At 49.6% G+C, this 27,694-nt stretch overlaps 1 protein-coding gene across 2 annotated transcripts; it reads left to right on the top strand.

The window, feature by feature from the left end:
* Positions 1 to 770: 770 nt before the first annotated feature.
* On the top strand, positions 771 to 27,694 carry LIPG (lipase G, endothelial type). Of its 2 annotated transcripts, XM_040264511.1 has the most exons (11): positions 771 to 989; positions 2,266 to 2,411; positions 6,080 to 6,261; positions 7,902 to 8,081; positions 9,968 to 10,079; positions 15,111 to 15,332; positions 17,078 to 17,320; positions 18,192 to 18,312; positions 19,227 to 19,445; positions 23,016 to 23,120; positions 25,285 to 27,694. In XM_040264511.1, exons 2-11 carry the CDS (start codon positions 2,315 to 2,317, stop codon positions 25,304 to 25,306), a joined length of 1,503 nt encoding a protein of 500 aa, XP_040120445.1. In that variant the 5' UTR covers positions 771 to 989; positions 2,266 to 2,314; the 3' UTR covers positions 25,307 to 27,694. The 2 variants fall into 2 exon arrangements, with proteins under 2 accessions (XP_040120445.1, XP_040120444.1); XM_040264510.1 differs by lacking the exon at positions 771 to 989 and having other exon boundaries at positions 1,987 to 2,411; positions 25,285 to 27,686.

Below are 27,694 nucleotides of genomic sequence, written 5' to 3'. Positions count from 1 at the left end.
GATGATACCTGACTTATGTCTGTATAGTTTGCCAGTGAAGAAGGGGAGCGTTAAGAAGAGGGGGGGGAATATCTGGAAATACCATTTACTCATGACCAGTGAGGTTTACACTGAAAAAATAGAGCCGGTCTGCCTCTTGTTAATGAATTCTAGCACAGGACGGATGAAGCGCGCTTCGGCGCTGGCAACTGGAGTGACAAACCAAACGAGGATAAGTCGGAACAGGACCAGCTGCTCCAGACTGGTTTCCTCACACAGATCTCCCAGGCGGGGGCGCAGACACCGGCGAGGAAGGGACGCCGGGCTGCCCGGGCGGTTTTCCTCTCGGCCGGCAGGAGCTGGACTGGTTCCAGGCCTCCGCGGGGTTGCTGCTGCTGCTGCTAAGTCGCTTCAGTCGTGTCCGACTCTGTGCGACCCCATAGACGGCAGCCCACCAGGCTCCGCCGTCCCTGGGATTCTCCAGTCAAGAGTACTGGAGTGGGGTGCCATTGCCTTCTCCGCTCCGCGGGGTTACTTGCGGTCAAAGGTGTAGTCTGGCTGGAAGCAGGCGGATGGCGGTGCGCCGCCGACCGCGGCGCTTTCTCTCTCCCGCCTCCTCGGCGCTTTCTCTCTCCCGCCTCCTCGGCGCTCCCGAGGGCTGTGGACGCGCAGCGGCTCGGGAGTCGTCCTGGCCGCCGGCGGCCGAGGGCCCCGGGCTCAGCCCCCGACCCCTGCCCCAGAGGCAGGCTCGGGGCGGGTGCGGTCCCGGGGGTCCGAGCGCGAACCTGGAGCCGGCCCCCGCGGGAGGAGCAGGGACGCGCGTAACGAAGGGAAGAAGAGGAGGGCAAAATGATGACGGAGAGGAAGAAGCTGCCTCATTCCCCTCGATAAGGGGTGGCGCGCCTCCGCCTCGACACTTGGCTCTGGTTGCGAGTCTGAGACCCCCAAGCCTGGCTCACTGTTTCCTTAGGGGAGTGTCGCCTGGGGTCCCTCTAGCCCTCCAGCCCCAGGTATGAGAGCGCCTACCACGCGGCAGGCACCGCACCCAGCGCTGTTTGTATTATCCTGTGTGTGTGTGTTAGTCGCTCAGTTGTGTCCAGCTCTTTGCGACCCCAAGAACTGTAGCCCACCAGGCTCCTCCGGTCCATGGGATTCTCCAGGCAAGAATACTGGAGAGGGTTGCCATGCCCTTTTTCCAGGGGATCTTTCCAGACCCAGGGATCGAATCCTGGTCTCCTACATTGCGGGCAGATTCTTTACCAGCTGAGCCACCAGGGGAGCTCAGATGGAATTATCCTGGATCTTTTAATTTCTGCCACATCCCTAACCGACAGGAACTGTTGCCACCGGTGTACGGGGGAGGAAGGAACGGCTTTGGGGAAGTTGCGTGGCTTGCCCTAAGTTCTGTAGCTAGTGGCCAAGCTAGCACTCCAAGCGAGGTCAGAGCGATTCTGACACCCAGGCTACCGCCCACAGCCTCTTAACTCTGCCCGGTTATTGTCGGATCGCGCCGTCTGCACCTGTCACGGGCCTCGCTTGCAGCAGGAAAGGGAGTAAAAAAGGATCACAGGGTGACCAGGTGTCTTTTCTCCATTCGGACCGTTGGCCCGGGGCGAGGAGAGAGCATTGTGCGCGCGCGCGGATGGCTTTGCGCCTTGGAGAGGACAACCTTCCATCTCCAGGGATCGCGATCACAGAGGGAGCAGGGCTATGGGGCAACGACTCCCCTGGAGCTGCAGGGGGTGGCAGAGAATCTAGGGTCCGGGAATGGACACTGGGAAAAAGTAGGGTGGTGAAAGCGCTGCTGCCCCCGGAGCCGGCTGGGGAGGAAACAAGCCTGCGCTTGCTGAGTGTCCACGCGGTGGGTGTGCGGCGCTTTCATTCAAACTTTGGGGAGTCTTTGGTTCTGGCGTCAGCGAAGGTGTGACCAATCAGAGTCCGGGGACGGGAATAAATTATGCAAATCACCATCTGGCGATGGATCAGATGACTCCCAATACTTTTAAAAAGTACCTCGCCGGGAGCTCACTGGGTGACAGTGGCGAGCCCTGGCTTCCTGGGCAGGCGGCCCGAGAGAGGGCCGATCTGGTTCTGGTTCAAGCCCCTTCACATTCCCCCCACCACCCCGCGGCTGAGTTTAGCCGAGTTTTCATCTTCCACCTTCTCCACCTTCAGCTGTCTAAGGCCACCGCTCTCGGGTGGAGAGGGGGCTTCCCACTCGGGGTTTTACAGGCTTGGACCGCTGGAAACTTCGAGAGGTGTTTTTTGTCTTTTTTTTTTTTTTAGTCTTTTTAAAGTCCCAGTTTGGAGAAGGGGGTGCGAGGGGGTGGTAAGGATGAGAAACACCGTTCTTCAGCTCTGCCTGTGGAGCGCCTATTGTTGCTTTGCCACGGGAGACCCCACACCCCTTGGTCCAGAGGGACGGCTGCAAGGTAACTTATTTCACTTATTTCATTACTACCCCCAAAGCTTCTTTTCTGGGCCAGGTGGCCTCTGTCCTGCCCTTCTTCCTCGATCCTGCAGCATCCTCCTTGCTTTCCGCCTGCGCGGTCCATTCGCTCCTCCTAATTAGTCTTGCAGTTCACTTGTTCCTCGGCGCTTCTGACCAGGGCATCCCAGAGCCGGCAGGCTGCCGGGTGTGCTCGCCCGCGCTCGGTCCGGCTCCACCCCTTTGCCGTTAATATGCACTCTTATCGATGCTGTCCAGTCAGCAGAGTTGGCTGCCAGCAGCTCTTTAACCTTGCCCTCCTCTTTGAACCTGCTGGTTTTCGAGGCAAGAAGGTTGTTAGAAAAAGCTGTCATCTGGCGCTCTTCTTTTTAATCTCGGCTAGATGCTTTGAAATTTTAGGTGCCAGGGTAGCTGGCTCTGGTTTGAGGAGCGCTTTCGGGGAGGATTTGGTGGGTAATTTGGGCAGAGAACCCCAGGCTGCCAGCCTCCTCCTCCTCCACTCCAGCAGTCTTTCCAGCCTTTGCTCCTCCTCTTGCTACCTCTCTTCCTTCCAGCTGCCAGCTTTCCTTTTTCAGTCTCTGCTATTGGAGGAAGCATGCCCTGGAGGAGGAAGGGTAGGGTCACCCCACAGGAGTACCAGGTCAATCGGTTAAGCAGAGGAGAGTGGGGAACCCCTGAACCATATCCTATTAGCTCATCTTCTACTATCCTGTTGTTCAGTTCAGTTCAGTCGCTCAGTTGTGTCTGACTCTTTGCGACTCAAGGAGCTGCAGATTGGGTCAAATGTTGGTCCAAGTTGCTTATGTATGAGCAGGAGGGTTAATCTGAATGAATGGAAAAATTACTTAACACATTCCCAACTCTAGTATACTTGAACCAGAGTGGGTTTCATCTCTAGTTCCTCTCCTATAAAATGCTAACATTCCTTTCAACTTCTATGTTCTGTGATTCTAAGTATTTGGGGGTTATTTCCTTCATTCAAAGAAGTCTTTATTTGCCAGGAACCCTTCTAGGAGTGGACTTCCCAGGTGGCACAGTGGTAAAGAATCTCCCAGGCAATGCAGGAGCCACAGGTGACATGGGTTCCATCCCGGATCAGGAAGATCCCCTGGAGGAGGAAATGACAATCCACTCCAATATTCTTGCCTGGAAAACCCCATGGACAGAGGACCCTGGCGGGCTACAGTCCATGGGATCCCAAAGAGTCGGACATAACTGAGCAACTGAGCACACAGGCTTTTCGGAGGATACAGCAGTGAACAAAACAGGTGTAAACCTGTACCCCCAGGGGTCTTGCATTTCAGTGATGAGAAGATAGCCAGTCAACTTCTTAAAACATAGAAATAGTGCTCAGTGTCATGGAGCAAAATAAAGGAGAGGAGGAAGGTACAGAGGGCTGGAGGGAGAAGGTGGTGTAGCGTTAGTCTGTGACCAGACTTGCCTCACTGAGGAGCTGACTTCTGAGCAAGGAACTAGAGGAGAGGAGAGGATGAGCTTGGGGACATCTGGATGAAGGACGACTATGAAGTCCCAGAGGCAGATGTGACGCTGTCTGGAAGTAGTAGAAATGAGCTAGAGAACTGTGGTGTCAGAGAGAGCCAGGTGCTAAAGTGAACCTTTTATGTTCACCTTATGTGGGTTTATCCATGAGTCAGTGCTGGGAAGCCAGCAGACTCTCTTTGCCTTTTCCCTAGACTTCCCATCTGGTCTCTATGAGTGGCTATCTGGGTGGAAACTGGGAGATTTTGAACAAATTATATCCATGGTTCAAATTTCTGCCAGTTGGGGCTTTTGTTCATTAATGACAGAGTTCTGCTCATGTGTATTTAGTTGCATTTTCTGGAACCTTATCCTTTTTACATCTGGTACTTTGTCTTCCCCCTTGGCCTCTTCACCACCAACCCCTCTACCACTGTAGTCTCTCTTTCCATGACTCCATTTGTTTGTGTTTTTTTTCTTTCTTTTTAACTCTGGGATAATTAAGCTCCTGGTATGGTCATTTGGTCCATTTTCCCTTGATTTCTGGGTGACTGGACGGTTTGACTGTCTAATTTCCTAGCCTGTTATCAGGGGTGGTATCCTGGATGATTAGAACAGGGCTGCTGCTGCTAAGTCGCTTCAGTCGTACCTGACTCTGTGCGACCCCATAGATGGCAGCCCACCAGGGTCCTCTGTCCCTGGGATTCTCCAGGCAAGAATACTAGAGTGGGTTGCTCCTCCAAGGGATCTTCCTGACCCTGGGATCGAACCCTTATCTTCTACATTCACCTGGGAAGCCCTGATGATGACAATACCTAGTGTTAAAAGGTCTTGGGACCATCAGTAACATGGGCTGTATTTTGAAGTAGGGCCATCTCCTAGATAGTGCTGTGTGTGTGTGTACACGATGGAGCTGGAAGGAGAGGTTTTACTGCTCTTACGAGCATCTCTATGACTTTGATAATTTATTTAATAAGGTAAAAAAGTGTCTGGCACCTGTCTGGTACTGCAAGAAGCACTGAGGGTGCATGAGGTGTTTGGGGTAAGTGCCAGAATTGACGTGGGAGCAGTAGGGAAGCCCAGTGTTTAAAAGGTCAAATTTCCTTACCTCCAATTCCAAAATCTTTCAAAACAGAAAAATTTGACTGGTAGCTTGTTTGGCAGCAAGACCTGGCCTTACCTAACCTGAATTCTTACACAATTGGCATCCAAAACTGACCTGAACCAACAAGATGGTCTTTAAAATCTTTTTCTTTTTTTTTTTTTCACCCTTGAGTATGAGTAGTCTTGTATTTCCTTACAGAAATGTTATTGGTGTGTTTGATGAATGAGGAATGCCCCAAACCACATATATATATATAGTGTGTGTATCTCTCTCTCTCTCTATATATATATATACACGCATCATAATACCTGTTTAAAATCTGAAAATTTCTGAATTCTGAAATGTAAGTCTGTGTGAAAGTGTAGCTGCCCAGTCATGTCTGACTCTTTGGGATCCTATGGACTGTAGCCCACCTGGCTCCTCTGTCCGTGGGATTTTTCCAGGCAAGAATACTGGAAAGGGTTGCCATTTCCTTCTCCAGTAATGCAAGTGGTCCCAAGCATTTCAAGAGAAGAACTGAGGACCCGTTCTCTGAAGTTAGTAGCTTGAGGGAAGGAAAGAGAGCTCATTTGGATTAGAAAGAAGGAAGGAAGGTAAGGGAGGCTTATTCACTTCAGATTCACAGTCACTGATACGTGTGTGTGTGTTAGTCACGCAGTTGAGTCCGACTCTTTGCGACCCCATGGACTGTAGCCCACCAAGCACCTCTGTCCAGGGGATTCTCCAGGCAAGAACACTGGAGTGGGTTGCCATGCCTTCCTCCAGAGGCTTTTCTCAACCCAGGGATGGAACCCTGGTCTCTTGCATTGTGGAGATCCTCTGGGCCACGGTAGGAAGCCCTACAGTAGTTGATACTAGTGACTAATTAACACTTAAATTTTGGTGAGGTGTGCCTTTTATAACATCTTTGCAACTCTTCTGTGAGATGAGATGGAAACATTCAGCAGATGTAAAAGCTGAAACCCAGAGGGGTTAAGTAATTTGCTCAAGAGTGAACGAGAACTGGACCCCAGAGCTCTCACCACCCAGGCCTGCTAGTTACCACATGCTCTCTTCTTTCTCCCCAGCTGAGTTCAACAAATCCAGGGTGGTACCAACTGCTGCCAAACCTCCTGTGAGATTTAACCTCCGCACCTCGGAGGACCCAGAGCACGAAGGATGCGATCTCTCCCTTGGCCGCAGCCAGCCCTTAGAGGACTGTGGCTTCAACGTGACAGCCAAGACCTTTTTCATCATTCACGGATGGACGGTGAGCCCAGGGGGAGGTAGCTCTCCAGCTCTACATGGAATTTGGTCTCCTTTGTTTTGGTCAATTAAAAAGCATATTGGGGCTTCCAGATTCCGCTCTTTCTCCCCCTCTTTTCTTGTGGGCTGCTTGTATTTCAGACAGCTGTGAAGAATGTAATGGGCACTTCGCTGAGGGGGCAATCTGGACTCCAGCAGGGTGGCATTTAATGCTGGCATGCAGCGGGCTTTCAGAAAGTGGCTCTCCTGAGGGCAGTAGCCTAGCCCCACTGGCTCTTAAGGGACCCTCTAATTACACTTAATTACATTGGTCAACCACTGCCTCACGGAGGCCATCCCTTTGCGAGCGCTCAGCTGAACTGAAGCAACTCGACTGGCTCAGAGAGTCTGTGAGGAGCCAGCTGGCCCGGCTGGCTGGCCCTGGCTGGCACAGTTCCCTCCTGTTTGCATAGAGATAGTTCCATTTAAAGGCACTGGAGTCTTTCTATGCCCTCGCTGAGCCATTCACATCGAAAAGCCCATAACAAACTTCAACAAAAAAAGGGCTTTAATGCTCGGCCTCAGAAGCTTTGGACCAGTGAGGGATTTATCCATTCATCTAATGACAGTCTGTAGGAAAATGGCACTGCTAAGTGAGCAGGTTTCTGCCTGGGCTAATTGGGAGGGGATGTTCCTCCCCTTAATGATGAGAAATTCATATCCGTTACTTGCTTGCTGGGTCTTTAGGTCTATCACCAACTGTTGGGGTCAGGCCTGGCTAGGGGGTGTTATGTAGGCACCTATGTACCAAATGCAATTGAAGGGATCATTAAGGGCCTGTCTGCCCATCCTCACCTCACAGCCTATGATTATAATCATCCGTTTGGATCTTTTAAAGACCCCCCTGTCAAAATGCAAATACAAACTGCCTGCAAATGACAAACACATTCCAGAAAGTTCTTTTGTAATCTGTTTGGAACTTGGAACAGCAGTTTCCCATAGAAGCAAGATTGTAAATGGCCTTTGGGTTCCCAGGCCAGGCACAGAAAATCTATTTATCTAATAATGCACTCATGGATAGGTTTACAACTGGACCTAGTCACCATTTACACTTTGTTTCTGTGAGAAAATGTGCTCTGAGTTCTAATTTGGGATTCCAGCAACAGATCTTCCCTCCTCTAGGGTCAAGAGGGATGGCAGAGATGGGTTGTGGGAAGGGGGTCATTTGTTAACTCGGCATTTGCCTAAGAGACAGAATCTCCTTGCATCTCTGAGGAAGAAACCAATTCTCCAGGGCAACCCTTCTCAGCTGCTTCTGAATGCTGGACCAGGTCACTTACTTGCCTGACTGTGACAGGGCTAACCTCAGGTCTGCTTGGCCACCAGCACATATCCATAGCAGTCAGTGGGGCAGCAACACAGGACCCCAGCTCGGACATTTTCGATGGGAAAAGCTGGAGGCGTCATCAAGGGCAATGGAAGACACTCGCCCGCAAAGCAATCCTGACTGTGGCTGGCCCCGCTCATGGGCAAGTGTTGGTGTCTGGGGGACCAATGTGAATGTTCCATGGCTGCGGGAAAGGGTCACAGAACTGAATTCCATATTCACTAGTATTTTTCAAACCCAGAAAAAGATTTTTTTTTAAAGTCCTGTTTTCTCTGCAGATGAGTGGCATGTTTGAAAACTGGCTGTACAAACTGGTGTCAGCCCTGCAGACGAGAGAGAAAGGAGCCAACGTCGTGGTGGTGGACTGGCTCCCACTGGCTCACCAGCTTTACGTAGATGCGGTCAATAACACAAGAGGTGTGGGACTGAGCATCGCACAGATGCTTGACTGGCTTCAGGTAACAATGGGACTGAAGGGAATCATCTCCTTTTCTGAGAAGGATCTTGAATCCGAACCCTTTTAGGGAACAAAGATCGGATTATTACAGTGACCCGAGAATATCTTTGAGATTCAAATTTTTACTGAATGAAGTATCGCTTGAAATATTTTGGAAGCTGGAACTTTTAGAAAGCTTTCTAATTATTGACTCATTTCTGGATTTTTCCTGTTACTTTACCTGTAGGAAGAAAATTTGCCTTCTAGGTCATTACTTGCTGATGCCTTCAGAAGCTTGTAATCTTTTTTTTTAATTTAATTAATTAATTTCAGCTGTGCTGGGTCTTCATCGCTGCACGCGCTTTCTCTAGTTGCAGCGAGCGGGGGCTACACTCCGCTTGCGGTGCAAAGGCTTCTCATTGAGGTGGCTTCTCCTGTGAAGGCTTCCCTGATGGCGCTGCTGCAAGGCAGCAGACGTGGGTTCGATCCCTGGGTGGGGAAGATCCCTCAGAGGAAGAAATGACTACCCACTCCAGTTTTATCGCCGGGGAAATCCCATGGACAGAGTGTCGGGTTTCAGCAGTTGCAGCACATGGGCTCATTAGTTGCAGCTCCCAGACTCTAGAGCACAGGCTCAATGGTTGTGGCACACGGGCTTAGCGGCTCCGAGGTGTGCGGGATCTTCCCAGATCAGGGAGGGAATCTGTGTCTCCTGCATTGGCAGGTGGATTCTTTACCATTGAGCCACCAGGGAAGCCCAAAAGCTTGTAATCTTAAATACCTACTGATGTCTGCTCTTATTCTGAAGGGTAGCTGGGCTGAGGGTGGGAAGGGTTGGTTCAAACAAATGCAGCCTAATGCCTTGCATAAAATATACATGGAAAACAGATCTTGAGGTCTCACATTTACTTTTATAGGTTAATGATTTGCCCAGGCTCAGTGGACTTAATGGGAGGCAGGGGTACACTGGCAGAGTGACTCAATTATCTGGGCAATTCTAACCTGACCTTCCTTTAGAAGCCCATGAATCTGATGAATCGTGGCAAAATTCTGGTCAGGATTCTCAAATAGTCCTCAGTCCTCTGCCTAGGTTGTTTAGTTGAGCTTGGTTCCTGAGCCATGGGGTCAAATCCCCCCTCACCCTCATCACTGAGTGCCTTCCCTGTCAAGGTCTGATGCTTCGACTCTAGGATCCCAGACAGGCTGGCAACGAGGAGGTGGGCAGCTCCTGGGCCTAAGAGAATGGGGAGGGAGCACCCTGCTGCAGACCGTGTCTGGCGCTTAGTCTCCAGTTTGTCCAGTGGCTTTGACCTCTGCACTGCTACCCCTCCCCTCCTTAGACACTGCCAGAAACGTGTAGGGGAAGGGCCCTCATAGCTCAGTTGGTAAAGAATCTGCCTGCAGTGCAGGAGACCCCAGTTTGATTCCTGGGTTGGGAAGATCTGATGGAGAAGAGATAGGCTACTCAATCTTGTATTCTTGGGCTTCCCTTGTGGCTCAGCTGTCAATCCGCCTGCAATGTGGGAGACCTGGGTTTGATCCCTGGGTTGGTAACATCCTCTGGAGAAGGGAAAGGCTACCCACTCCAGTATTTGGGCCTGGAGAGTTCCATGGACTGTATAGGCCACAGGGTTGCAAAGAGTCGGACACGACTGAGTGACCTTCACTTTCAGGTACGCAGCTTCTAGTCACGATCTGCACCCTGTCCCTGGTGCGGGGTGACTGAAGTGCCACCAAGCCCTTCCACCTCCCCTTACCTGGCTGTGTCCCATCCATGTTGCCCTGCCAGCACTGCCAGCCACCTCCGGGCTCCTTGTCCCCTCCCTGGCATGACTGCTGTTGAATTGCTGGCAACCTGTGGGCTCAGGACCACCCTCCTCACTCCTTCCCTTCTGTGACTTTCTGCAGGGCAAGGAGGACTTTTCTCTTGGGAATGTTCACTTGATCGGCTACAGCCTCGGAGCTCACGTGGCCGGGTACGCGGGCAACTTCGTGAAAGGCACGGTGGGCAGAATCACGGGTAAGCATGGCTCCTTCACTCAGGGCTGCTCCCGGGGCTCCCTCCCAGAGCCCTTGGAAAACTGAACTTGTGCAGGACTTCAATATATGAAGCAGATAGAAGGATGTTCTGGTTAAAGCTGGGTATCTGTGGGTAGTGTTCAGTTTGTTATTTGAGCCTCCCCCTTCTCAGGAGGAATCTCTGGGTTTCTGAGCACCAGGGAGCATGCTTGGAAAATCACTGGTTTAGTGCAAAAGGTGAGGAAGCACCCAGACAGCTGAAGAGACTCAAGGGCAGCCCTGGGGTAAAGCCCGGCCTGCAAGCTCTGTCATTCACTCTCAGTCTCTGCTGCCACGCTCCAGGAGCTCAAGGGAAAGGAATGAGTAGTGTGGCTTGTGGTTTGAATTCTGCCTCCGACTTCTATTTCATTCACCAACAGCCTCTTTCCAGTGTTTGGTTGGTGTTACTCATTAGTGATAATGACCTGTTTAAAATGTGTGGTTAAACTTTATCCTTAAAGGGACCTTTCTGGTGGTGGTACCCAGGTTGGCAATAGAAAGTCGAATTTTCCATCTTATTGAGTTTTTTTTTTTTTTAAGTGAAAGTGAGTTTATTTAGAGAGATACACGCTCCATAGGCAGAATTGGTGATCTTCTGATGCGAGAGTTTGATTTAAATATTTACATCATCTAGTGATTGGGAAAAGTGGGAAGGACTCTTTTTCCCATTCAGGGGCCTCTGAAACACATACACAGAGCTTCCTCTAGGAGAAAGTCAGAGGCAAATTTGTTGCCCTGAATTTTTGTCCTCCTGCCAGCATTCTTTGGTTAGTTCTCCCTCCCTGCTTCCCACACACCTCCAACACTTTAAGGACCCAACTCGTCACCCAGAAGGAAAGAAGTAATCATTTCCTTCCTGGCAATGTGTATTCATTTTGAAATAGGACTCAGGTAGAAGGGAGTCCTTAGGTAAAGAATGATTTAGTAAAGGTCGAGTTTCAACAAGCCAGCAGGGTAGATTTGAAACTATATAGAGGGACTTCCCTGGTGGTCCAGTGGCTAAGACTCTGTTCCCCATGCAAGGGGCACAGGTTCAATCACTGGTCAGGGAACCAGATCCTGCATGCTGCAACAAAGACCCGGTGCAGTCACATTTGTGAGGTTTAGTTGCCCCCCTCAAATCATTGTCCCCGGGCTTAAGTCTAATGAGCACACACACACACACACACACACACACACACTCCTTTCGATCCAACTGTTTGATCCAGCATAACCTGAGAGCTTCACTTTTGATTATCAAGTCAGCGGGGCCTGAACTGTCCAACGGGCAGTGTGGCCACAGGGGACTACTCAGTAACCCCTGGCTGGAGCAAAGCCCATGGGCCTCGAGCCCCTCTGGGTTCTATTGTCTGCGCGCCTCCTCCTCGCCCCCAGGAGAGGCCTGGTGTTGCAGAGCCAGGCTGGCTGTGCGCAAAGGCAGCACACACAGCCCCCGCCAGGGCCCCGGGGCCAGTGTCCTTGGCAACGGAGACAGACGGCAGATCCTCCCTCTCCCTGTCTCTGAATCTGAAGTGAGATGGAGCTCGTCAGAGCATTCCAGTTCCTTCCCCCTGCCTGTCTGGGTGGGAGCTGCTGAGATGGGGGCTTCTCGGGCAGAATGCTGATCAGTATTTCGGGCCATCTGCAGGGAGCGTGGGGGCCAGCTTGTCCGGAGTGCGGCCCCTTCTCTGCAGACTCTCTGCAGAGCGGGGCCCCAGGGCGAACATGACAAGAAGGAGTGGCCTCTGTCCAGTTGCCAGGCAGCACCTCAGGGGCATTTGGCTGACCTGACGCATGTTGCCGTGCATGTCTGATGGGGGAGGCCTGTGCCCTCTCCTCACCCCTCAGACTTCCCATGGGCCTGGGAACTGGGCGGTCCTGACTGGCAAGAGGACCAGAGATGGCAGCTTGTGTGGAGTCCAGAGGCCAGGGAGGCTACTGCGCAGAGGCCAGTAGGGGTCCTTAGCCTGGGCCTGCAGTGGGTACCTGAACCCCAGTCTTGCTTGGATCAGAGAACTGTGGACTTGGGGTCTGCTGGAGTTTTACCCTCTTAGGCTTCTGAGGGAACTCCCTGATCCACTAGGGAAGAGGTCATAGGTTTCTAATTGTACTTGCATTTTGTTACTTATAAAGAAAGAAGCAAGCAGATTTGTTCATTCAAGAACTAAGTGGCCAGCTGCAGGCTGTGGGCTAGATGCGACCCCATGTCAAGTACTCAGTGTGTAACCGGTCCTTTGTGCCATCTGTAAGCCAGATAGCATCCAGGCCAAAGAATTCTTTGGGCTTCATTTTACAGATGGGGAAACTAGGACTCAGGGCTTAAATCACAGGCCCAGTATTTGACACCCTGATAGCAGAGCAGGATGCAGACCCGGGCCGTTGGGCCTGCACCTCACCCCTGGGCCATGCTGCTGGTCTCCTGCTGGGAGGGAAACAGCAGCTGTGACAGTTTCCTGCCAGGCCAGGAGGTAGAGGTTTTCCTGGGTGTTGTGTGTGCACAAGAGTGTGTGTGCATACGCATGCAGGTGTGTATTCCATTTGCTGGACAGGACACCTTTGGGGGAGTCTGACTGAATGGAAGGAGGGGTGCTTCTCCATCCTCTCTTTTTGGGCTGGATGTGTTTACCCTCTCCTTCCTAGTTAAGTAAATTGTGCAAATTTCCCGCGGGGTTTGTGGGCCTTGGCTACGTGTCAGGCAGGGTCAGCCTGGGGAGGCGAAGGCTCAGCCTGCCAGCCAGCCGGCCTTTCGAGAAGCCCTGTCAGCCAGCGGCATTCCTCTGGCCCAGCTTGGTTTCCATAGCGCTGACTGTCTGGTGGAGACTTTTGTTCACTGATGCAAGAGCCCCCCTCTTATTGGCTGCAAAGCAAAATGCTTCTCTTCTTTCTTTTTTTCTTCAGGGCACATGGTGAGAGGCAGGGAGAGGCCACCTGTGTCAGTACTGGGTCCGTTCAGCTGCTAAAAAGAGTCATCGAGAGCTTCTTAGGGAGGCCACTGCTTTTGTGCCGTCTTTCTTTTAGGTCCTGGGCTAGAGAGGAGCCCCCAGGCAGCCTGGGCTCTCTTTCTGCCTCTGTCACTCATACATTTTTCTAAACTCCTCTTGGAAACTATGTAGAGTTTCAGTTATTACCAGTTCTCATGAGTAGTGAGTTCCACAGGTTTGCTATCCACTCTCAACAACAGCTCTGCCTTTCATGTCTCCTAAAATCACCCTCCGCAAGCCTCACTGCGCGCCTCCTGGTTCCAGTGCGCTGGGATCTGGGGACAGGGTTCTATTACCCATCTCCTGCTGTCACAGCTCTATTCTCGGTCATTCTCCTCCCTACCTTCCTGTCTCTAGATCCAGGCTTCTCAGCCTCAGCACTATTCATGTTTGGGGCCAGACAGTGCTTGGGTGGGCGCTGACCTGTGCATTGTAGGATGTTTATCGGCATCCTTGGCCTCTACTCACTAGATGCCACAACTTCTTCTCGCCCTTTTCTCAACTGTGACAACCAAACATGCCTCCAGACATGGCCAAATGTTGCCAGGGGTCCCCTTGGGAGCAAAACCCCTCCCAGTTGAGAACTGTTGTTCTAGACTAAACAAACCTTTCCCAATGGCACACAATCTTTTCTTCACTTTCTCTAGGTCCTCTCTCTCTCTTTCTCTGTGTATAGGGCAAACAAAGAACCTTTTAGGCTGGGATGAATTCGGCTCCCATAATTACTTGGTAATAGTAACCAGTGTTTACATTGACAAGCACTTACTCTCTTAATATCGCACATGAACTATATCAATTAAGACATTCAGATTTCATTTTCTAGATAGTACTGAGGCATGGGAGAAGTTTTTTCCCAAAATCTGGTCCACAGACCACTGAGTTTTAGGATCGCCTGGGGAATAAGCCTTTCTTTCTGGTTCTACACCAGACCTATCAATCAGAATCTCTTGGAGGTCAGGGAATCTGCATCTGATGCTTTGCAAATTCTATTTTGGAATGGGTTATATACTCATGTGCATGTGTGCTAGTCACCTCAATCATGTCTGACTCTTTGCACCCCTATAGACTGTGGCCTGCCAGGCTCCTCTGTCATTGGCACTCTCCAGGCAAGAATATTGGAGTGGGTTGCTGTGCCCTCCTCCAGGAGATCTTCCCAACCCAGGGATCAAACCCACGTCTCTTACATCTCCTGCACTGGCATAGCACCACCTGGGAAACCCTTTATAGTCATGTGGTTCCCAGGTATTATAAAAGACAGTGAAATTGTCTCTGTTGTTGCCACTATCTTCATGGTTACCTGCCCTACTTTCTCTCCCAACACACATACACACAGGAAATCTGGGACTTGTGTGTCCTTCCAGAGTTTTTCATAATTACACAGTGGAACCTGAATTTGTAAGAAGCTCCCCACAGATATTTGTGCTGTTTTAAATTTGAGAACCAGAGCTCTCTGCAGTATTGCTTGTTTGTTTGATACAGAAGCGTTGCAGGCAAAGGGTTTTGTGCTTGTGCCTGCAGAAGAGAGGAATTCTGGAAGCCTGCAGATGCTCAGTATTTCTGGTGCACCCAGCTCTTGCCATTCCACTCCTGGGCCTGACTTATAACTAACAGAAGAGGAAGAGGAAGTCCAGATGCAGATAGCTCAGTCTGGGGAGACTGAGTCTTCCCTCTCGAAGATATAGGTAGCTCAGTTATTCTGTCAAACTTTGGCTAAGATCAAGGTTGTGGAACGCTCCTAGTGGCAGAATAAATGGGAGGAATGGCTTCGTTTCAGCCAGCCCAAGTTCTTTCTAGAACCGCTTCGGTTCCAACAGTCTGTGGTTCCTTGGATCCACATGTCGGTTGAACCTCATGACCAGTTTATTGAGTCAAGAGGAGTCTTGAGAAGAAAGCCAGCATTCCTATACAGCAGGCACCAAACTGTGCAGGATTCCCACGGTGCGGACGTCTTCATTCTGCCCTCGCAGACTCAGCTATCCACTGGGTCTCAGCTCACCTGACATGGCCCGTTTCGGCTCCCCCTTCTGCTGTAGGTTTGGATCCTGCTGGGCCTTTGTTCGAAGGGGCGGACATCCACAAGAGGCTGTCCCCTGACGACGCAGACTTTGTGGATGTCCTGCACACCTACACGCGCTCCTTTGGCTTGAGCATTGGCATTCAGATGCCTGTGGGTCACATCGACATCTACCCCAACGGGGGTGACTTCCAGCCAGGCTGTGGACTCAACGACGTCTTGGGGTCGATTGCATATGGAAGTGAGTTACTTATTTTTTCTTTTGACTCAATTATTGCATCTCCTCCTGAATCAGCCCAAGCTATTATTGTTCCCAACAACATCCATTTCGTTATTCCCACTTCTCCCCACAGTGGCCCTTCAACACTGTTTATCCTACAGTTCATCATCCTGCAACAGTCTTCCTGTGGTCTCTGGTCTGCTGTCTTATGCTTTGAGGTCATAGTTATTATTGTTACAGAAGGAATAGATTTTTGTTGGGAAAAAAATCAAGCATTATAGAATTGCCTATAGCAAGAAGTAAAAATACCCCCTCATCTCCCACACCCACTCTTATTTTTATTCTCCAGAGGTAGCCAATATAGATATTTTGTGTGTATCCTTCCAGGCTTTTTGCTTTGAAGATTTATGTGTGTGTGTGTGTATATGCGCGTGTCCTGCAAAATCACGTTGTCCTGCAGCTTTCCTTTTTCAGTCCTAATATACATTGTGGACATTCTTAGACATCAGAGTACATAGACCTATTTACCTTTTTCCTTTTTAAAGGTTGTATAATATTCTTTAGCATGGATGCTCCGTAATTTAATTTTTTATAACATTTTAAAGAAGTAAAATCAAGACACTTCCTCACTCCCTAACAAGTCTGTCTTCCTGAATGCCTAAGCCTATTTTCAGCAGTCTTGGGAAGAACTGAATTTGCTGCTGAAACTGATGGGCTGGGTTTCTCATCTGCTCACTGCCTGGCATCCTCAGTCTTTTAGGATTTCTAAGTCTTGGCCCCAGTTGGCTCTCTCTGCTCTGATGCTCTGCTCTTTGTGTGCCCCACTCTGTCACTCAGTCTTAGATTGCCCTCTCCCAAGGTGTTATGTAACATCCAAGAGGTCCTGCGGGGCTTGGGAGTTTATGCAAGGAGAGTGCAGCCCTGCCTCAAGTGATCAGATGATGGCATTTTTTAAGTCTGGTGATGTTAATGAGGAAGGAAAGGGGAAGCTTTGCCAAATGTTTCTGAAGGTCCCAGGATGTACTAGAACTATTGGCTTTAGCCTCTGGTTGCAAGAAATAATGATTACTCTGGGTCAGAAAAATTCAAATTATGCTCCTAACTGCAACCAATTGGCTCTGTGACCTTGAGCAAATGACTTCAGCTTTAAGGGTCTGTGGGTCATCATCTCTAATTGAAAGAACTAGAATGAAGTTGGCAAACATTTTCTGAGAGAGTCAGTTAGTAAGTATCTTCAGCTTTGCAAGCCATCAGTCTCTTTGTTTCAAAACTCTGCTCTGCTGCGATAGTGCGGAAGTAGCCAGAGACAACAAGCAAATGAATGAGTGTGGCTGTGTTCCAATACGACTTTACTAAAAATGGACCAGCCTGCAAGGTGTAGTTTGCCGATCCCTGGACTAGATGATGTTTAGCATTAGATCCATTTCCAGTATTGTGTGACCACACAACTCCATCAGGACTTGGTGATGCCTCCTGCACAACTGGCCTCCATCACCCTGTTTAGTGCTTGGCCTACGTGCTTCCTTGCTCTTTATTGCTTTGTGTGTATCGGTGCAGTCTTCCTACCTGGAGGGCAAGCAGTTCAGTGGCAGGACCAGCCTTCAGTTCTAAAGAAAGCACAGCATGTGTTAAGAATGACACAAACAAGTATACGAATAGTGACAACTGAAAAATAGCGGTAACTGATGCGTGAGTCCTTACTGATGGAGCAGGCCAATCACCGAGGAGCAGCTCAGTCCTGACGTCTCCATCTGCTTCTCTCCCAGCCATCGCAGAGGTGCTGAAATGTGAGCACGAGCGGGCAGTGCATCTTTTTGTCGACTCTCTGGTGAATCAGGACAAGCCGAGCTTTGCGTTCCAGTGCACAGACTCCAACCGCTTCAAAAAGGGAATCTGTCTCAGTTGCAGGAAGAACCGTTGTAATAGCATTGGCTACAATGCCAAGAAAACAAGGAACAAGAGGAACAGCAAAATGTACCTAAAAACCCGGGCGGGCATGCCTTTCAGAGGTAACCTTCATCCCTGCCTGCCTTGCCCCGGGAAAGGACCTTTTCCCTATTTCCAAATACCATGCTGTATAACAAGCACATTCCTGCAGTTTGATCTCATCGTTGCAAACCAGATTATAATGTGCATGCCCTAGGAAAGTTAAATATTTAAAAGTAAATGATAGGAGCTCCTTTGGTGTTGTGCATTATCACTCTATATCGCAATAACTTAAAAATTCTATCTTGCATTTAGCTTTTCATATTTGTTTTCTCATTTGATTATCAAAATGATCAGAGATAGGCCTAACAGGGAATTGAAATGAATCTTACATTTTTATAACATGTTATAAAACCAAAAGTTTTGTGGGTATTATATTACATATGAGGAAATTGAAGTTCAAGAGGTTAATACCTTGTTCCTTTATTCAAGATCACATAGCTCAAAAGCATCTATGTCAGAGTCCCCCAAAGTTCTCCCAAACCCCAAGTTCAGGGCTCCTTCTTCCTTTTATTAAAATTTTTAATAGAAGAGATAATTGCTTTACCATATGTGGCAGTGAATCAGCTATAAGTATATATATATGTATATATATACTTATATACTTGAATATCCTAGTCAAGGAAGGATATACTTATATATCTCCCTCTTGAGCCTCCCTCCCGCTCCCTCCATCCCAGCCCTCCAGGTCATCACAGAGGGCTCCTTCTTCTATACTGCAGTGACCTCTTAGGCCATTGGAGAGAATGAGGTCAGAGGGAGGTTAGAGGTTGGGCTGGACCAAAAGGATCTCAGTCCCTAAAAACTCACTGTGGTGGGTGACTCACTTTGGGTCAGGGTATCCTAAGATGACAAGCGAGGCTCACAAATGTCTTTGTTCTGCTATCTCTGCAGTTTACCATTATCAGATGAAAATCCATGTCTTCAGCTACAAGAACATGGGAGAAATGGAACCCACCTTTTATGTCACCCTTTATGGCACCAACGCAGACTCCCAGGTTCTGCCTTTGGAAATGTAAGTCATGGGTGTTCTTTGCTGGGTGCAGGACAGAGAACAAGTCGGAGAGGTGCGCAGGGGCATGTGAGCACTTGCTGGGGAGGCGCTGGGTGGTTCCTCCCTCCTGCTTCACACTCTCCCAGGAGCCCTGGTCTCACATTTCTGGGAGGGAAGCTCCTGGGATGAATCAGCAGCGTGAGAATCTGCTGGATCAGCTGGGCAGAAACTGCGGTTTCATTCAGACAACACCTGATTCCTGAGGCTTTAGGAAATTTGGAACCTGAAGCATGTTATCCGTGGCCCATTTCCCATTATCTGTGGGAGGGGCACATGGTAATCAGTGTAGACCTGTTGAGCACTTGTAAGGTGCAAAGTGCCCTGCTGAGTAATGCTGGGATTGCCAAGGAATACAATCAGAGTACTTGCTCTCAAGGCTGGGGGCTGAGCGTGGGGGACCAGACTTGTGTGCACACTCTCATGCACACAGATGGGGAGAGGCAGGCTCCCCTAGGTGCTGAGTGAGAGGGACAGACAGGAGGGGCTGGGAGTTCCAGAGCGGGGGAGATGGATGCTCGTGGGCTAAGGGGATGAGACGTCGCTGAATGGGGCTGTGACTTTGCACTTTTCTCATTTCTGTTCTATCCTGGTCCTGTTCCCCCCAAGGAAGTTGCCTACATGATGAGATGCTCAGGTTCCCGAGCATCGGATAGGAAGCTGGGTGCTGTGCGTGGTGTTAGCTCTCTGCTCGTGTGGGGTGCAGCTGAGCTTCCATGCTGGTCCTGCTGCCGGGACGTGGAGGGTGTGGCAAGAGGGGCCTCTTGCACACTTCTCTCTCATCCGTGAGGGGCAAGGGCTGTCACCATGTCACCCCGCATGGTGCTGCAGTCTCCAGGTGGTAGGGGACAGACACCAGCGTTCCTCTCCCCTTGCAGAGTGGAGCAGATCGGGCTGAATGCCACCAACACCTTCCTAGTCTACACTGAGGAGGACTTGGGAGACCTCCTGAAGATCAGACTCACGTGGGAGGGCAAGTCTCAGTCCTGGTACAACCTGTGGAAGGAGCTTCGCAGCTACCTGACTCAGCCCCGCAGCTCCAAGCAGGAGCTGCATATCAGACGCATCCGGGTCAAGTCTGGGGAAACCCAGCAAAAGTAAGTTCCTCATGACCCTCTTCCTGTCCCATGTCCGTGGTTAGCAGAGGGCGTGTGCCTCTGCAAATCCTTTTCTTGGATAAGTGCATGTGTGAAGGGCGTGCTAAACCGCTTCAGTTGTGTCTGACTCTGCGACCCTATGGGCCATAGCCTACCAGGCTCCTCTGTCCATGGCATTCTCCAGGCAAGAATACTGGAGGGAGTTGTCATTTCCTCCTGCAAGCATGCACCTTCCATCTTTTCCAAAGCACGGGGGCAAAACCACAAATGCTTTGCAAAGAAGACTGAATTCCAGATCAATTTGTGCAGCTTGTGCCCTGGTCACAGGCCCTGGGCTGAGAGGGGTGGGCAAGTGGAGGCTGGAACCCAGCCCTTGTTCCACTTGCCAAGTCCTGTGCTGGCCTGGAGGAAGGGGGCTTCTCCTGGACAGGGCGCTTTAGGAGAGCTGCCTTGTTTTGTTTTAATATTGGTTAATATGCCCTAGTACGAGTTCAATTACTTTTTTTTAGCTGCACCAAGTAGCATGTGGGATCTTAGTTTCCCTACCAGGGATCAAACCCGTGCCCCTTGGAGTGGAAGCACAGATTCTTAATCACTGGACCAGGAGTGCTGTTTGTTAATCTGTTTGCTCCGGGGTCTGTACAAACAGAAGTTGCATGAGGTCTGTGAGGGTCCTAGATTCCCTGACATCCTATCTTCAGAGCATTCTACCCCTCCTTGGGAAGCTCTGACTCCAGGACGTGGGTGGGGCCCTAACATCAAGGAACAGCAATCCCTCTGTGCTATGCCAGCTGGCAGTTTCCCCATGTCTGTTAACCAAGCCTAACATGAGAAATCCACGCCTAAATCAGCCCCTGAAATGTGTCTTGACTCTCTGAGCAGCTTCTGGCTAAGTGGGAGCCAGGAAACCTGGAGGACATTCATCAGGAGAGGAGGGTTTCCTTGGCCAGACCCTTCAGCCAGCCTCTGGGAGGTCACTGCCAGCCTTGGGTCGATGGGAAGCAGGCTCCACTCTCTGTACCTCTTCTGGCATTTTCTCCATCGCAGTTGTTCCAGTGTCTCGTTTCCATCCGTCACCTACACTGCAACTTGGCCATGCAGGGGTGGAGGCTTGGGTCGCTCATCTGAGTGATTCTGGTCTAGAGACCTGGGCACTGGGGTGTAGTAGGGGTGGGTGCCCGCTGAGGGGAACTATTAGCACAAAGGCTGTGGTCTAGATAATCGTGTGTCTTTCTCCTTCTCTTGACGCTTGAAAGTGCAGCCTGTGCCGACGTGTGGCAGCTGAAATGTGATTGTTTTTTATTTATGGTACTTTCTTTTTTGGCCCCATTACACAGCATGCGGGATGTTAGTTCCCCCACCAAGCATCGAACCTGTGCCCCATGTAGTGGAAACATGGAGTCTTAACCCCTGGACCATCAGGGTAGTCCTGAAAGATGGAAGCAAATCTAATAAACCACCAAGCCTTAACAAATGTGAACCATTTTCCATATTGGTTTCAGATATGAGATTTTAAAAAGTGAAACATTACAGATGAATCAGAAGCCCCTCTGCTGCCTGACTCCTGCCCTTCCAAACCAATTGTACTAATCTTCCAACATTAACACTTGTTAGCGTTTCCCTCTTCGTGATGTTTATACTTTCACTGCTTCTGTTTGTATCCATGCGCAACCTGTAGATTTGTTTTGGTTGCTTCTGAAGTTTACATGAGTGGATATTCCTTTCAAAGTTGCTTTTCTCCATTCAACATAGTTTATGAAATTTATACAACACATATCGATCCCATCTACTCATGTTTAGGCTTCCCAGGTGGCTCAGTGGTAAAGAATCTGCCTGCCAAGGCAGGGGCTACGGGAGACACGGGTTTGATCCCTGGGTTGGGAAGATCCCCTGGAGAAGGAAAGGGTAACCCGTTCCGGTATTCTTGCCTAAAAAATCTCATGGACAGAGGAGCCTGGCAGGCTATAGTCCATGGGGTCGCCAAGAGTCAAACATGACTGAGAGTCTGAGCATTATTCGTGTTTACCTCCGGTATGCAAGCCATCATTGAGCAAACAATAGTTTCGCCGTTGTTCTGCTGAATATTTACGTTGTTGTTGCTTTCTTGCAGTCATAAGTAGTGCTGAGGTGACCATCCCGGGACGTTTTCCTTGTGCACACGTGTCAGGGCTTCCTGTGCTGTCCTGTGCTTAGTTACTCAGTCGTGTCTGACTCTACGACCCCAGGGACTGTAGCCCTCCAGGCTCCTCTGTCCATGGGGATTCTTCAGGCAAGAATACCGGAACGGGTTACCCTTTCCTTCTCCCGGGGATCGTCCCAGCCCAGGGATCAAACCCAGGTCTCCCGCCTTGCAGGGAGATTCTTAACTGTCTAAGCCACCAGGGAAGCCCAAGAATACTGGAGAAGGTAGCCTATCCCTCCTCCAGGGGATCTTCCCAGCCCAGGAATTAAACCTGGGTCTCCTGCATTGTAGGCAGATTCTTTACAAGCTGAGCTACCTGGGAAGCCCATGGGCTTCTTGGAGGAATGTTAAGTCACTGGGTTATAGTATATGTATTTACCAACTGGACTGGATATTAACCCCTTTCCAAAGTGCTTGGACTAATTTTTCATCTCAGCCAATGAGTAAAAGTTCTCTTTTTCCCCCTCCTTTGGTGGATATTCTTGCCATTCCTTTGGGTGTGACTTGGTCACTTACTGCTGTTTTCATTTGTATTTTCTGACTGAGTATAATGGGTGTTTATGGGCTGTTTGGGTTTCCTGGTAAAAGTTTGGAAGACTGTTCAGAATGTGACTTTTGTCCTACTGGTAAGTATCATGGTCAGATTTACAGGCCATGGGGTCACACTGACCACACATCACCAAGGCTGGTGGGCTGGAAGTTGGGCTGTATGTTATAGTTGAAATAGTTCTAAGACTACTGATTCTTCCTGTGATCTTTGTTGTCTACTTCCTGAATCTTTTCTATTAACTCACAGCTGAGTTCCAGTTATGCTTATCAGTGGGTATTTCTAGACACCATGCTGGAGGGACCTTGAGTTCCTTCACTCAAGGAGTTTATAGTCCCCTACAGATACAGGAATTCACAGCTATTCAAGGCAGGATATAATGTGTTAAAATGAGATGACACCTTCGCTATTAACTCTGTGCCATAAGAAGTAACGACAGTAACAAAAACGACATTTATACAAGGATGTGCCAATTCATTAAACTGGAAAGTCAACAAAGGGTTAGCTTAGTAAGGTCCTGAGCAATCAGGGAGGCTTCAGAGAGGCTATGCCTTGGAAGGCAGGTGGCTGTTTGGACAGACAGAGGGAAGAAGGTGGAAGGGTTGTGATTAAAGGCTGCATGAGCCAAATCATGGGAAACATCAAAGTGAAACCCTTTTGGTGTGCTTGTAGCAGCGGTGGGGAGTTCTGAAGGGTCTTGAGTCAGGATGGGTGAGATGAAAACTTCTCTTTTCTTCGTACTCCATCTGCCTTGGATCCAGAAAGTACTGTATGGCTGATGCACACCCATGTCCCTACCCCTGGAGTTCTGGCTACATCAGTGGTTTCTTTTTCCTTCTAGATTGACTTTTTGTGCAGAAGATCTTGAGAACACCCTTATATCGCCTGGCCAAGAGCTCTGGTTTCACAAGTGTCGGGATGGCTGGAGAATGAAAAATGAAACCAGGTAAGCAGGATGTGCTCAGCGGTTCATGCAGTGCCTGCTGATGGGTCCCCAGGCTGGACGTGCGTCCGGGTGCTTGGGGCATAGAAGCCAACAAAAGCAGATGAATGTCCCTTCCTTTATGAGGCCGACCTTCTGCTGGAAGGAGATAGATGAATCAGTGTGACAGGATGTTGGATGGTGTGAATGTCCCTTTGCCTCTTGTTCTGCTTCACCCTGTGGGTGTCACAGCCGTCGTCCTGCTGGAATGAGGTCTTTCAGTGACTAAGTCCCCAAGCTTGGTACCCATGTTCCCATCTTAGATTGAACTTCTGTGTAGTGACCAGGGCCGTGGGAAGTTCCAGGGCTCCTGGTTGCCTTCTGGGCACCAGGGTGGAGTGGGGAGTTAGGCAGAGTAAGGGAGAAGCACAAGGCTCGCTTCCCTTTTAAGATTTTCTGGGACCCAGGTTGGTGTGAGTGGATTTAAGTAGGCAACTCTCCCCCTTTCTCTTTTCTGGCCGTGAGGCATATGGGATCTTAGTTCCCCAGCCAGGGATCAAGCCTGTGACCCCTGCGTTGGAAGCATGGAGTTCTAATCGCTGGATCACCAGGGAAGTCCACTTTCTCCCTTTCTGAGAAGCAGGAATGCTCAGTGTGCACGTTGCTGAATCAGACAAAGGGGTCATCTTGCTTCGGTGTCCCTCTTGCCCCATGCTGGAGTCTCATCATTTCAGAATTGAGGAAGGCTGATCCTGTGGTGTGAAGCAGCGGGTCCTTTCAGAAGGGGCCTCAGTCACACACCCTCTGAGCCTAAATGCCTCTGAGCAGGAGGGAGACACCCTTCCCCCCAGGTCCCAACCCCTGGTCCAGTCAGAGGTATGAAATAGCAACGCTACCCAGCACGTAGATGTGCCCACCCTGCGTTTGTGCTTCCGTACACCATCTCATTTCCTTTGATCAAGTCCACGATGCTGGTGCTGTTACCCTTGTGGACAGCTGGGGGACCTGAGACTCAGGGAGGTTAGGTCACTCTTTTCAGGTTCCCCAGTTGGTGACAACGGAGTGAGGATTTGAAGCAGTTGATTTACTTGAAAGCCTGTGTTCTTTCTTGAGCGTGGAGGTTCCACTTGCTCAGATGAGTCACCTCGCCTTGATCTGGGTATCAATTATCAAGCAGCTGCACCCACGCCGGGGTCCCCCTGTGATTAGCTGTCTGCCAGCCCTGAGGGTTGAGCTACATCCTGGCTGCTCTGTCTCATGTTCAGGAGCATCACCGTGACCACACACTTGGAGATCACAGGACTTGTGGCATCCTGAAAACTGCTCATTTAATTAAGAGACTCAGTCTAGAGTAGGCTTACAAGATTTTCTGCTATGATAATAATTTTAATTCTTCATGTCTGTATTTAAATTTATACCTTTCCAAGTGCTTCCACACATTTTAACTTCACTGATTCTTGGAACAGCCATGTAAATTGCATACCTGGGAAGGATTGCTATTCTGACATACTTTTTTTTCCCCACTCCAGAACTTCCTAACAGTTGAGAATGCCATAATTCTCTTAAACTATCTCTTTGAGAAAACAAGTTGTCCTTTCGTTTGCCCTCAAAAGACTAGAAAACAACAGGATCCCCAGTAATAAATTAACGCCAGAAAGTGGTGACATCTCTGGGCTTGTGTTACACCTTCAGTATTCTCTCTCCAGCTATGAATGCTGTTCATCTGTTCACAGGAAAGGAGACTGAGGCTCCGAGAGGCTCCATGGTGCGTTAGTGTAGCTGAGATTTAGACTCTGCCCCCTTCCGGTCATACTGCAGGCTCTCCTGCGTTTTTAGAGCAAAGCAAAGAGGATTGATCGTTTTCCCTGCGGTTGCCTGTGTGTGTGCGCGTGCACGCGCGTGCATATACGTGCATGCTGAAGGTGATTATTCTGCTAAATATGCAGGTGTCATCATTGAGGTGTAGGGAGCGAGGAATCCAGAGTGGGCCCTCATGTGGTGTTCCTCAAATTGATTCTGTGGCTTTTGGGGGGAGGGGGAGGAAAGAGCAGAACCCTCTCCCTTTGTTCTGAAAGGGAAGAAGGTAACACAGGCGGAGAGGAGTGGAAGAAAGCTTGGTCTTGTGGTAAGCAGAGGTGCAGAGCTGCGAAGCCAACTAACAACTCCGCTCCCACGTGGTTCCTTTCAGCCCAACCGTGGAGCACCTCTGAGGGTGCCTGCAGGGCCCCCCACCCACCCGACTTCCAAGCCCGTGGAGGGACGTTACAGCGGAGGAGCCGCCTGATGGGAGGACCCGGCTTGGCCCTGTCCCTGGAGCACTGGGAGGAGCCCGCTCGCGGGGCGGCTCTGTGCCTCCCCGGAAGGCTGGGACTTCTCGCCGGACGGGAGCGCACACCGCCGTGCCTGCGGGCCCCGCGGCTGCTCTAGGACTGCTCTCCCTCCAGGTCCGCGAGCAAAGGACCGCTGCCCCGACCTCCGCATCCGCCGGGCTGGTTTCTCAGTGACTGCATGAGCCTGTGCTCCACCTCACAAGGGTCACGGGCTCTGAGCGCCTCTGTGTGGAAGGCTGACCGCTGCCTGGCCTCACCTGACTTGAGTGAGAGCTCTTTCTGCTGGGAGCTGGCTGGTGTCAGGACCTGGGACCTTGTTCACCCAGGGAGGGGAGAGTAGGTCTGGGAGGTGCAGAAACTCTCACTCTTGTGGTTCAATGGGTAACCGGTAATATGTCCCAGTTATATTTTATGCCGTCCTGCTCCCCAACTTTCTCTCTAAAGCACATATCATGGGCTTTCTTATTTTTTCCATTGCTCATTTTTTGATTGGACAAATACTTGCTAAGCACTGACAGTTAGCAGGTGGCAGTAGACACCTTAGTAAATTTCTGCAGACCCTCTCCTCATTTGAAGCCTGATGGGTTTGGGATGTCTAGACTTCCTTCCAGTTTAGATGATCCATGACTATGCACGAGGGGCACTGAGGGGCTATAGGATGTCAGAGTTGGGGACCCTGAGGCTTCAAGTGGTTTCTACCTATTTCTTCATAGTTGACATGCATCCTCCTTCAGAGTGACATCTTTGATCACCAGCAGAGTGTCATATGTTTTGGGGACAGAATGGTGACCAGTTGCTGGACATGACTGGCAAAATCTCTTCTGTGTAGGAAGATGGGAGGGGATTACACATATCTGTTCATATGGAAACCAGCACACAGCAGATGCCAAGATGTAATCAATGCCATCCTTGTTCCTTCTTGAATTATCTTGTTCAAATACCAGTGCCCTTTCTGTGCTGAACTTCTTCGAAAAGCCCCTACTTCTAGATCTTGATTTGAATGAATATACATGATATCTGAGGAACCCTTTTGTAATTTTCAAAAGATTTGAACATGCATCACTTAATTAGAGACTCATAACAGAAGGTGAGCAGGGCAGCTACTATTTTCTCTATGTTACAAAACCAAGGCTTAGTGAGGTTCAGCCACAGGCCTAGAATTATATATCAGGTTGATAGTGGAGCCAGGTGAGGACCCAGACTTCCCGGAGCCAAAGCCCATGGTAGGCACATCTCTACAACTTCACCAGTTCTCCTACAGCCATTTCCCACCAACATGCCCCAGACGTGACAAACAAGGAAGGCTTTTCAGAGCCATCCATGAAAGCCTAAACTCTTTTATTAATATAGAACTGGGAGGACAACTGTGCCAAGGGGTTAGGATTTTTATGGATGAATATTATTTGGAAGGAGTGCTGATGGCAGGTGGGGTTGGAGGGAGAGCTATTTTCTCTGTACTTAGGTTTTTAAGTGTTAGTGTTAGCTGTTCAGTCGTGTCCGACTCTTTGTGACCCCACGGACTGTAGCCCACCAGGCTCCTCTCTCCACAGGATTCTCCAGGCAAGAATACTGGAGTAGGTTGCCATGCCCTTCTCCAGGGGATCTTCCCAATCCAGGGACTGAACCTGGATCTTCTGCATTGCAGGAAGATTCATTGCTGTCTTAGCCACCAGGGTCAGGAAGATCCCTGGAGAAGGGAATAGCTACACATTCCAGTATTCTAGCCTGGAGAATTCCATGGACAGAAGAGTCTGTAGGGCTACAGTCCATGGAATCACAAAGAGTTGGACATGACTGAGGGACTAACACTAGGTTTTTATAGGACATTGTTTTCATCTGTATTGTGCCAAAGTTGTATCATTGTTCAATGCCAAACTTCTGAAGACATAACTCATCAAAGACCTCAGTTCAAAGTATTTTTTCAGTCCAGTTGTGTGCTTTTCCTGCTGCTTCTGTGACTGCTTTCTAGACAAAGTAAAGTTTGTGTTATGACTGTGCAACCTGGTCACTTTCTGCTCCTGCATTTGTAATGGAATGGAATGGAATCCATTGGGAATGGGAATGGAATCCCAGTGGGTCCTGTATTTATACATTCGTCTAGAAGCCTTATTTGTATATAATGATGCTTTTTTAAATGCTTAGAATGCTATTTATTTCTCAAGTGTATATAATGTATAAAAACAAATGTATGGTTAGTTTTTACTTTATGATTAACCGTTTTCAGGATTAAAATGTTTAACAGTAAAATAATAAAAATCTACAAAATTC

The sequence above is a fragment of the Oryx dammah genome, unplaced genomic scaffold (genome assembly GCF_014754425.2).
Source record: "Oryx dammah isolate SB20612 unplaced genomic scaffold, SCBI_Odam_1.1 HiC_scaffold_22, whole genome shotgun sequence".
Classification (NCBI taxonomy): Eukaryota; Metazoa; Chordata; class Mammalia; order Artiodactyla; family Bovidae; genus Oryx; species Oryx dammah.
This window is presented reverse-complemented; position numbering and strand designations above follow the sequence as displayed.

Bases quoted from the DNA above. Each gene is read 5' to 3' on its own strand.
- LIPG (XM_040264511.1), top strand. From the start codon at position 2,315: ATGAGAAACACCGTTCTTCAGCTCTGCCTGTGGAGCGCCTATTGTTGC. The intron at 15,333-17,077 runs GTGAGTTACTTA...CTTCTCTCCCAG, and splicing joins GGGGTCGATTGCATATGGAA to CCATCGCAGAGGTGCTGAAA. The intron at 19,446-23,015 runs GTAAGTTCCTCA...TTTTCCTTCTAG, and splicing joins TCTGGGGAAACCCAGCAAAA to ATTGACTTTTTGTGCAGAAG.